The sequence below is a fragment of the Phacochoerus africanus genome, chromosome 2, assembly GCF_016906955.1.
Source record: "Phacochoerus africanus isolate WHEZ1 chromosome 2, ROS_Pafr_v1, whole genome shotgun sequence".
NCBI lineage: Eukaryota > Metazoa > Chordata > Mammalia > Artiodactyla > Suidae > Phacochoerus > Phacochoerus africanus.
The window spans coordinates 101,625,765-101,637,924 of NC_062545.1; the positions used below are offsets into that span (position 1 = coordinate 101,625,765).

The window sequence follows — 12,160 nt, forward strand, 5'->3', positions numbered from 1 at the left end:
GACTAGAACAAATCATTTCAATGTGATCTGGATTATACAATAATAAGATACATATCAACTAGTGTGATAACAGAGAAGGGGGTAATTAGTCAATGCCAGTAGAATGAAAAAGGCTTTAATAAGTGGAAAATGAAGTGGAAAAATAGGCGAATAAAATTTTTTGGGGGGAGGGAGAAAAAGGGATTTTATTTATAAAAATAGTGTGGTCAAAGGGACAGGGGCTATGTAAGAGACCCAGAAAGTAAGGAATGGCTACAATGTTGAAACATGAGAGAAAACAAGAGAGAGAATAAGTAACATATGTTGGGGGTGGATTCTTGTATGAATATGTTCACAGTTGTAGGCCCTCTTGTTTCTTTAGTTAAAAAAATAAAATAAAGTCAAACCCTGAAAATTACATAGTAACCAGACTTAGTTTCTGTTGATTTTGTTCACTGTACCCCCTAGTCCTCGTTCTTTCTCCCAGGATGAAGGGAATCTCTGGGGCTCTTGAAGTTGCATGCTCCAACCCTCTGGGCTGGATGGACTTGGGTTCTGTCCCTGCTCTAAGTCTCTTGATTAGCAACGTCCTCTTAATCAGTGCAGATGTGTGAATCAAGGACTCCTGGATGCTGACAAGCTCTTACACAGAACGGAGTCAGAGAGCTCTCGTGCTGACAGTCAGTCACCCCAATCCACCCCAGCCAATGCCAGTCCACCCCCAAGTTGCCTTTAATTCCAACAACCGCCACTTAGTGCAGCCCACTGGAAATGATGCCTTCTCAGACAGCCCTCAACTCTCCTCAGGAGGCATCTGCAGTTGCTTGGGTGCAGAAATAAGGAAGTGATGATCAAAACTGATTGCTTTGCTAGGAGGTGCTATCCTTTCCTGGGACAGGGCAGAGTAATCAGGAATCAGCAGTGCCCTTGTATTAGTGGCAATCCTCTGAGCAGCAGCAAAGCTGACTGGGCTTCCTGTCACAGGGCCTAAGTTAGACTCTAAACTTGTGAAATGGTGGGTTTTGGCAGTGCAGAAGCTGCTCTTTCTCTGCTTGGCAACACTCTAATTCCACCCAGAGTTCTTCCTGGAAACAATTCCTCCTTTTCATGTTCATACCCAACATTTCTCTCAAATGTAACACTTAGTAACAGCTCCAGGGACAGCCTCTATGAGAACAAAATTCCGTATTTGACAGAATGAGCCCTCTGGACTTACCCACATAGTTTCCAAAGTACCAATTTACACAATTGTAGAAATTTAATGTTTTGAGCCCAAACCACTGTCGAATTTGTTTACATAACATCATGCAAGATTAGGCTGGTTCATGCATACACCCCTCCACCTCTAGGTGTGTGCGTGTTGCTCTCACATTTCTTCCACACCTCCCCAGCAGTTCACCAGCCTACTCAGGCCATAATGCCAAAACATTAAATCATTTTTGACCACTGTCATTTAAAATGCAGTCCCAAAGCAGGGACCCAAACAGACAGGTTCATACCAATGGTTAGGGCAGCATTATTCGCATTAGCCCAAAGGTGGAAACAACCCAACTTTCCATCAACAGAGGAACAGATAAACAAAATGTGGTATATACATGCAACAAAATATTATGCAGCCACAGAAAGAAACAAAGAATTGGTGCATGTTGCAAGGTGGAGGAACCTTGAAAACATTATGCTAAGTGAAATCAGCCTAACACAAAAGGACTAATGTTGTATGATTCCACTTATATGAGGGGCACAGAAGAGGCAAATTCACAGGGACCAAAGTTAGAAGAGAGTGTTACCAGAGACTGAGTGGAGGGAAAAATAGGGTTCAATGGGTACAGAGTTTCTGTTTGGATGACGAAAAAATTCTGGAAATGGATGATTGTAATGGTTACACAACATTGTGAATGTACTTAATGCTACTCAACTGTACACTTAAAATGGTTAAGATGGTAAAGTTTATGTTTTACCAGAACAAAACAAGAAAATTTAAAAAATAATTCCTCTCAGGTCCTGTACCTATCTAGTAACGTAGTCATCTGTCTTGACTGAATTCCTCTCTTGGCTGACAAGAACTACATTCGGTCACCAGAGAGTAAACGGGTTTGTCCCCTTCTCTGTTTTGCCCAGAGTAACTACTTTACCTCCAAAAGAAGAAGCATGCCGTGTCTTTGCAACCTTACTACCTAAAAGAGAAACCAAATTTTGAAACTCAGGAGGCAAAGGAGAAGCTGAAATCCTGGTTTCACTCTCATTTGAGATGAAACTGATGCTCACCAGAGTGCTGTCTTAGCTGCCTCCACTTAAGTGCTGGAGGTTGCCCAAAGGAGGCATGGATCCAAGTCCATGATCGCCTGCCAAATCCAGGCCATGGCCAGGGACCCCACTCAGGGCTTAGAATAAATGCTGTGAGCAAAGAGGCTACCAACTAAATGTCTGACAATAGGGAGGTAAACAAATTATGGTAAGACCATCTTTTTTTTTTTTTTTTTTTTTTAATGGTTTTTTCTAGTGCTGCACCCTCGCATATGGAGATTCCTAGTCTAGGGGTCTAATCAGAGCAGTAGCCACTGGCCTATACCACAGCCACAGCAATGGGGGATCTGAGCTGTGTCTGCGGCCTACACCACAGCTCACGGCAACACCGGATCCTTAACCCACTGAGCGAGGCCAGGGATCGAACCTGCATCCTCATGGTTCCTGGTTGGATTCATTAACTACTGAGCCACAACAGCAACTCCCAAGACCATCTATTAACATATGTTTGTAGCCAATATGTTTATAAAAAGCTTGATGATACGGGACAAAGCTTATACTTTATATATTTTATATATATACTTTATATATTCTTTATATATTCAGTGGAAAAGCTGGAAGGAAATATATAAAACATTGAACAATTATCAGCAAGCCGCAGGAACATGGTGGGCTATTTCCTTTTATTCTGCCATGTTTTCCCCTGAGTTCTTCTTGCCTTTTGGTCAATGGTTCTCAAAGTGTGGGACCCTGATCAGCAGCATCAGGATCACCTAGGAACTTGTGAGAAATGCAGAGGCTCAGACCTTTCAGACTCAAACTCTGGGGGTATGGCCCAGCAATCTGCCTTAACAAGGCCTCCAGGCAATTCTGAGGCATAGTCAAGTTTAAGAACAACTATAATCAAATAAAAGGTTTTCTTTGGTTTTTATCTGCTCAGTTAAAATGCCTTCAACTGTATTGACCCAATTCATGTCAGAACAGATACCAAAATGTGCCTTTGTCTAATTTTTAGTCAATACATTGTGTTCTATTACTCAGCAGAGAATGAAAGTCCCCTGGATAATGCAACGCTGTAGGCAGGAGATGTTGCCTGGATAAACAATGAATTGAAACTCAGAATTTACTCTTGCACTTGGTAAAGGAAAAGGGAGAGAAAGGGGGCCTGGGAAGGTCCAGGCAGGTTTTTGTTTCCCCTGCTCCAAAATAACCAGAAGGAACAACTACATTGGTGCCTGGTGTTTTAATCTACAGGGCTCAAGGCTGGCCAGAAAAAATTTGATGCAGGAGTTCCTGTCATGGCTCAGCAGTAGCAAACCCGACTAGTATCCATGAGGATGCAGGTTCGATCACTGGCCTCGCTTAGTTAGTTAAGGATCCAGTGTTGTTGTGAGCTGTAATGTAGGTTGCAGATGCAGCTTGGATCTGGCATTGCTGTGGCTGTGGTGTAGGCTGGCACCTGCAGCTCTAATTTGATCCCTAGCCTGGGAACTTTCAATATGCCACAGGTTTGGCCCTAAAAACACCCACACATACACAAAAAGAAAAAAGAAATCTGATGCTATTTTGGCATCTTTTGTCCTCAAGTGAATTTATTCTTCCTAAAACATAAAGGTTGTTCAGGGCTGGCAGAAGGGCCCACACCTACCAGACTGTAACCCAGACAACAATGAAGAGCCTTAGCTTCAAAGGTAGGAAATCAAAGCCGGGCCAGGGACTGTGCAGCTGTTTAGCTCAACTTCATCAGAATGCAGCTTTTATAGGAAGAGGAGGAAAAGAGAAATGGAATTCTGACCCTGTAACATGATTCTTTAGAGCAAGATCTGAGTTTTTGGAAACATCTCTGGCCCTACCCTTGCCTCGGCTACTCTGAGATGGGGGTAGGGGAGATGTAGACAACACCTGCTCTGGATGGTTCATGCCAGCATGGGTACCATTTTCTGACATACCATACTGTATGTCATCACATAGCTTCTTTTGACTCTCTTGCCCCTCCAAAGAGAAAATGTCCAAATAATTTTTTGGGAGGAAAAAAAAAGGGAATTTGTTTCCACTGCCTGGAAATTGTTGTTCTGATTCAGGGGCCTCATGCCTTCAAATGGTTTGGTGGGAAACTGATTTGCTGATGCAGGATGGCTTCAAGGCAGGGGCGGACAGCAGAGATGGCAGTAGACAGGGAAGGAATGTCATGTCACTCTTTTCAAGAGTGTCAAGGGACACAGAAACCAGGAAGAGGACACTCTATCCAATACTGGGGTCCTGGGCTACCAGGTCAGAATATTCCCAAATCTGTGGTTTCAGGGGCACCTTTATAATTTTTTCCCGAGCATAGACAATGGGTTCTCAGGGAAAGGCATGAACGCTGACCACGTGGGCTTCTTCCAAGACCTCTGAAGAGCCATGCAAGGCTGGACGCTCAGCCGCCTTCCTGCCCACAGGAGAATGCCAGCCAATAAGGCCAAGGGATTTGGATGGCTTTACCTCCATGATGGGACTGGATGCCAGCACCTTCTCTTCGATGTTGGTGTCACTGGCGGAGCCACTCACGGTGGCAAAATAGCGCATGGCATACTTGGCTGACACGGTCTTGCCAGCTCCAGACTCCCCACTGACTATGATGGACTGGTTCTTCTCGTCTCTGGAAAGAAAAAAGCCCTGGTCAGTTACTGGTGTGAAAAAGCTCTACTGACAAAGGGTAAGTCCAATCGAGCATCCCTTCCTTCCTGAGAGATAAACATGAGGGATGGCGTAAAACAGCCCACCTTCCTTTGCACGCTTGCACAAGCTGTGAAAGTGGGAGAAAGAAAGGAGTTCTGAGAGGGGTTTACAAATGGTACATGCCCTATTTTATGACCCATAGGAAAGGGGACCCATCCATTGGATCACTCTCCCAAGTTCTCTCTGGGTGTAATATCCCCTTGATCACCTCCTTATACATACACTGCCTGAGAACTCACATAGATACACTTCCAGGTATATAGTCTCACCTTTCTGTTACATGCCCATCATATGCCGCTGTGTAAGTTACACTTTCTTCAAGAACAAGGATATATTCTTCTCTTGCATTTGAGCCTAGTCTGCCAGTAGACCTACTTGTGAACATTTCTGTTCATGCAGATGTATCACAGAAGCCATGCTACTAACCGCCAAACTGATCCTGACTCAAGTTTCCCACAGATTAGATACAACAGCTATCAATTGCAATAACAGGGAGTTCAGTCAGATCAAACGGAAGGCAGAAAGAAGAAACTCTATATCAGATCAAATGCATCTCCGTGTATCCCTTCAAAACAGATAATGTGAAGACAGACAAGGAATGGAAAGAACAGCCTACTTGGTCTCCAAGGAACACCGATGTTCAAGTGAAGGTAAGAATAAAGATTTGGGCCACAAGTTTGGGAAATGAATCTCTTCTAAGTTCACCCATCCACCACCAGGATTGCTTTCAATTTCTGGTGCCTCTAACAGTCTTGGAGAAGAAGCAACTTAGGGATTGACCATCCTCTTCCTTTCCAAGTGAAGAAGCTGAGAAGCATGAAGGTAAGTTTGGAACATAGGTGTCCCAGCACTAGCCAATGCTCTTAACACCAGCTCCTGTGGCTTCCTGGGCAGAGCCGGCTATAGAAGAAGGAACAGGAAGCCTCCACAGGCTGCCAGCCCCACCTGGCTAATCATCAGCACAGGAGAATGCATGTTGGCCCTGCTTCTGATCTGGCCTTACAGCCAAGAAGCTGAAAAAGTGGTGTGATGATACTGATATCAACTAGAGAAGGACTAGAAAGACAGATAAGATCCAGCCCAAAAAGGGGGCACCAGGGAGAGGGCTGGGTGTGGTAACTGGGCTGAAGACACCTTAACCTTCAGCTGCTCTTCAAGGTCAGCAAAGAGCTATGTGGTCTCAGCTCACATGCATTGTCATTAAACAGGGAGGGACCTGAGTGAATATACGTAATATAAGTGGCTGGTACACACTACTGAGAAGATGAAGCTGGAAAACAAACAAACAAAAAACCCAAAACAGATCTTTCAAATTGGCTCTACAACCAATTACTTGAAAAACTACTTTGTATTTGGAGGGTGGAACAGGAAGTGGCTTTCTGAGAGCCCATATAGTTCTGGGATACCACTGTCACCAGTGTCTGTGTCCCCTCCCCCGTTCCTGTGAAATCTTTACATTGCAAGGTGGTCTCTAATGAAGCCAGCGGATGCTTATATTTCTCATTCTCCTTAATCTTTTAAATTTTATACAACATCCACTGGCCTCTGGGGACCACAACAGGTGTCACCCCTCCTCTTCTCGACACCATCATAATCCACTCCTTAGAGAACTGCTCAGAAGCACAACCATCCCAACCCACTAGGAGTAAAATAAGCTGGATTTTAACCTCTAAAAGAGACCCAAATTTGATGCCACATTTAAAACTCCTTCAGTATGGAACAAGGAGAACTAAATTGTAGGAGCCACACCCAAAGTTTGGAGTTTTGCCCCAAGTCTGTCTGTTTAGCCTAAAATGGCTGAGCACAGGTTGTGTCTCTGACTTAGTCCTTCACAGAGAACCAAGTTGAATGGGGCAGTATATACTGCCCCATGAACTTAATAAAGATCTGTGGTGTAAAAAAAAAAAAAAAAAATCTGTGGGATCAATGCATGGATGCCAAGAAAGAATTAATCAGATTAACAGGGGTGTGGGGGTGAGTGTCACCAGGCCCTCAGCAGCAACACAGCACACACTGGGCACTGGACAGCAAGGAGACCCAGATAACATACTACATCTAGTGCAACAAAGAAAGCACAGACCAGTAACACCTGTCAATTTGCCCTTTCGTGTCAAGATGGGGACTGCCCTGTATATCACTGGAAAATGACTGAAGAGCCATACATTGTTCAGGAAAAGACTTATACAAGAGGCAGAAAAGTTTGAGGACCAAGCAGACATTCCAAGTGTAAGTGGTCAGAAAGTCAAAAAGGCAGGGCTAGTTTAAGTGTCAGGACATCATAAAAAGAGGGGATCAAGGCAGGGAAACAGAAAAAAACCTGTCAGGACATGAAGGCAAATTTTGGTGTTCTGATGAAAATGCATATACAGGGCCAAGTTATTATTCAGAGTTATAAATATCCCCAAGTGTTACAAATCTTTCCATTCAAGCTCTTGGACATGAGGAGGTATGGGCAGTGACCATTAGTGCTAATTTTTGCCTAATTTGGTGGATGTTTGACTTGACGCCAATAAGAAGGCTAAAGTTGGGGAAATTCAGCTCTACTTAGACTACCAAGGTCCTTTTAACAACTTCCCTAACTTAAACCAATTTAGAATATTTGAAAAAAATTGATGATTTTTAAAAATTTTTTTTTTAATTTTTAGCATTGCACCTGAGGCATATGGAAGTTCCCAGGCTAAGGGTCAAATCAGAGCTACAGCTGCCGACCTACACCACAGCTTACGGCAATGCTGGATCCTTAACCCACTGATTTTGAGGCCAGGGATCTAACTTGCATCCTCATGAATGCTAGTCAGATTCGTTTTCCCTGAGCCACGATGGGAACTCCCAATTGATGATTTTTATTTAGCTCCACTGCACCTCTGTACATACTATGCACTCCCATTCCTAGTCTTCTCTGGGCGGGGCACATATTCCACATCTGTAGACTATTTGTAACAGCCCATAAGCTGGCCTTAAGGATGATGTATGACAGCACCCTCGCTTTGTTCTGTACATATTAGCTTTGCTTCCAACCTAATTAGAGAGCATAAATCCAGAATATGGTCAGTGAAAACCAACTTGATTTTGATCCTCACATGCACTGATGAGCTATCTGACTTTGGACAAGGTGGTTAACTTCTCCAACCCTCAGATAAATTCCGTCCAGTCTCTTATGACTCAGATCCCCAACTATGCCCAAGCTCTTAAGTGGTCACCTTGACTTAGGGACCCAGGTCTAATTCATCCTAACACTCTTGCCAGATTAAATGTCTAAAGCACAGCTCTAATCCTGCTTTCCCCACTCAAAAAAAGTTAGATACTCTCTCTAATCAAGCCCTAACTCCTTTGTTGAACAGTCGGACCTCTCCCTCAATGCACACCCTCCAATACTAAAATCCTTGACAGTGTTCACTTCAGCAGCACATATACTAAAATTGAAATGATGCATTATGATGGAGCATGATAATGTGAGAAAAAAGAATGTATACATGTATGTGTAACTAGGTCACCTTGCTATACAGTGGAAAATTAACAGAACACTGTAAACCAGCTATAATGGAAAAAATAAAAATTATAAATGAAAAAAATAAAAAGAAACATTAAAATGAGGCAGAGATTAGTATGGCCCTTGAGCAAGAATGACATGCAAATTTGTGAAGTGTTCTATATTTAAAAAAAAATTACCCCCCCCCCAAAAAAAAAAATAATCCCAAAGCCCTTGACAAGCATGGGCAAACTATGGTGCTAAGAACAGAACACTAGGATTTTGGTCTAAGGATCTTCTCCGAGTCCTGGTTCTGCCATGGGCAGGCTCTTGGGGAGCCTTACCCACATTACAGAGGATGCCCCCATCTTACAGATTTGCTGCAAGAGTATATGAAATGATCTCTACACTTCTTATAAGATGATGGTATTGCAGTCCAGCCCGGATGGGCTACCTGTCAGTCTCTGAAACTATGTACTTTTTCACCACTGCCATTTATGATTTCCCTCTACCTGAAATCACCTTCAACAGACACTCTTCTCCTGAAGCCCTACCCATACCCAAAGCCCTCTCTGTCCTTACTCGGGCTTCCCAGCAGGCAATTACTTCTCTACTTCTCAAGTCTCACATCATTTGCTTTGAAGCGCTTGGAAGGCACTGCCACCTTTCACCTCATTTCGATGTCAGGCCCTGCGTGGTCATTTTACTTGCTGTGTGACTTTGGGTCACTTCTTTTCTCTGGGCCTCTGTCTTTTCATCTTGTCAAGTACAAGGGTTGTGACTTGGACCCCTCCAGTGATCTAATCTCTCTCTGACATTCGATGATTTTGTGACCAAAGTTGTAACAAGAAGTATGGGTGGGGAAAGGCACTTAGTTTCAAATTTCAGTTACTTAAGCCTGGTTGGTGGGGGGAGAGAGATTTGCAAGTACGGAATTCTACCCAGTGTCCTTCAGAAAGACAACCAATGTATGGCTCCATCCATTCAGCCCGATTATAGACCTTAGTCAACAACTTGAGTCCCACTTCCTTTTCAATAAATCCTTTTCTCCTGAGCTCAGGGAAATTCCCTTGACCTTGGGTTCTTTTCCAGACCACCACAATAAAGCCAATGTCCCCATAAAGAAATATGCAATAAAGCAGGTTGTATGAATGTTTTGTTTCCTAGTGCATATGTTATGTTTACACTATACCATAATCTATTAACAATACAACAGCATTATGTCTTAAGAAAATGTACATACCTAAATTTAAAAATATTTCATTGCAAAAAAATGCTAACCACCATCTGAGCCTTCAGCAAGTTTTAATCTTTTTGCTTTTGAGGGAGGTCTTGCTGCTGACTGATCAGGTTGGTGGTTACTGAGGCTGGGGGTGGTCATTTCTTAAAATAAGACAACAATGATGTTTGCTGCCTCCATCGACTCTTCCTTTCACTTGAACACTTTTAGAGCCCACTGTAGGGTTATTAATTGGTCTAATTTCATTATTATGTCTTAGGAAACAAGGAGGCCCAAGGAGAGGAAGAGAGATGGAGGAACGGCTGATCCATGGAGGAATGAGAACACACACAACATTTATCAGTTAAGTTCACCTTTACATGGGCACAGTTCGTAGCATGACACAACAGTTATAATGGTAACATCAAAGACCACTGATCAGAGGTCGCCATAACAAACAGAATAATGATGCAACATTTCAGATATCGTGAGAATTAGCAAAACGTGACACAGAGACATGAAATGAGTAAATGTGGTTGAAAAGTGGTGCTGATAGACCTGCTCAACACAGGGTTGCCACAAACCTTCAGTTTATTTATTTATTTTTTTTCAAAAAGGCATTACCTGTGAAGCACAATAAAGTGAAGGGCAATAAAACAAGGTCTGCCTGTATTTAGAAAACGTAACCCACAGCCGTGGCATTTCGTACCCAGTGGTTTCTCAGGTCCAGGCTGTCTTCAGGAAGGCAGCACTACCCTAAACAGGAATGGCCCTTGAAGGCCTGCCTGTGTCTCAGGAAGAACATGGGATTCCCAGGGAAGGAACCCAGCCACTCTCCAGCTTCCGGGCAAAACACCGACAACCAACAAGCCTACCACAGATTCTCCTGGTTCCCACTGGATCCCTATCTTTGACGCCTGAGAGGTAGGAGTTAACTGCTGGCAAACCACCTGTTCATTCAGTAAAACTTTCCCAGCAAACCACTGCAGTGCTTTGAGCTCCTTGAGCAAGGCCAACTACTCTCCCCTGCCCCACTTCTGGGTGGGAGCCCTGGGTTGGGGTGAGTAATAAAGGGGCTGTCAAGGTACCTGAGGTCCTCACTGCAGAGCCCTGCTGATGAGCCAGGGAGACACCGTGGGAACTTCAAGGACATCCCGCTTAAGTTGTGTCTTGTCTGGGTTTCCTGCAGAGAACAACTGTCTCCTGCAGCCGCCCTATCAGCAAAACGTACACAGAGCACAGGGAAGTGGTGTTCCAGCCATCTCTGCTGAGAAAGTCCTAGAAGAGCTCCAGATACACCACCTTGGCAGTGTCAGGCCAGGCCCCTCACACATGGATACGGGTGGCACCATCATCCTCATACCTGGAACCCCTATTCTAACCACAGTCCATCCACACATCAGTCACTGAACTGAGAGCTCCTGGAGGGCTGGCACCTGCTTTAACCTGCAGGGCTCCTGGCACCAAAGACTCTCTCTGTCTTCCCATCTCCGCAACTCATGTCATCTTTGTAAATGGCCCCAGCCTCCACCCACCAACTTCAGCCAGAAACCTGGGAGTCACTGTTGATTCCCCCCTTTCCCTCAAGCCAGCACATCCTATTGAATTCGCCCCCCCAATATAATCTACTTTCTTCTCTGTACCCCCTAGTCCTGATCATCACTGGATCTGACAAGCATTGCAACAGCACCTTTTTTTTTTTTTTAATTAAAGTGTAGTTGATTTACAATGTTGTGCCAATTTATGTTGCACAGCAAAGTGACCCAATCGTACATATATGTATGTTCCCTTTTTTATCTTCCATCGTGGTCTATTCCAAGAGACTGGATATAGTTCCCTGTGTTGTACGTAGGATCTCATTGCTTATTCATTCTAAACATAAGAGCTTGCATCTACTAACTGCAAACTCCCAGTCCATTCCATTCCCTCCCCCCACCTTTGGCAACCACAAGTCTATTCTCTATGTTGCAACAGCAGCTTTCTAACCCTTACTGTCACCTTCCTGTAATGCATCCTTCTTATGTGGACTTCTCTAGTGAATGCTGGATCATACCTCTCCCCCCAATCCCCTGTCCACTGCTCTGCCCTCTAAGACTCTAGGGTGTTCAATACCCTCTGTGAGCTAGTACCTCTCATTCTAGCTTTACTATGTGCCACGTTTCCCTTTGTTCACTATGTTCAAGCCACATGGGGCTTGTTTCTTTATTCCTTCCTACTGTATAGCTGCCTGAAGCGATTCCAGTTCAAACTGCTTTTCCCTTCTTTGATCTCACAACTCTTAATGCCTGGTACTCAATCACACTCTGCCTGATGACAGCCCATGCATATCTGCTTTTCAGTGTAATTAATTAACACCACCTTTTTACATCATGCTTGAATGGTGTAAAACTTGTAGCCATGTTATCTCTGGCTTAGGACTCCTAAGACTCCTGGGTGCCAGTCTTCTCCTTTTAAAGAGGATAAAACTGGGAGTCCCCGCTGTGGCACAACAGGATCAGTGGCATATTGGGAGCACTGGGACATAGGTTCAA

At 44.0% G+C, this 12,160-nt stretch overlaps 1 protein-coding gene across 2 annotated transcripts in view; it reads right to left on the reverse strand.

Moving 5' to 3' along the window:
• MYO5B (myosin VB) overlaps positions 1-12,160 on the reverse strand; it is a 389,410-nt gene that overhangs the window by 146,550 nt on the left and 230,700 nt on the right. For both annotated transcript variants that reach the window (XM_047764561.1, XM_047764553.1), the window contains exon 5: positions 4,705-4,861. In XM_047764561.1, the coding sequence (XP_047620517.1) occupies positions 4,705-4,861 (157 nt within the window). The remainder of the gene's footprint in view (positions 1-4,704; positions 4,862-12,160) is intronic.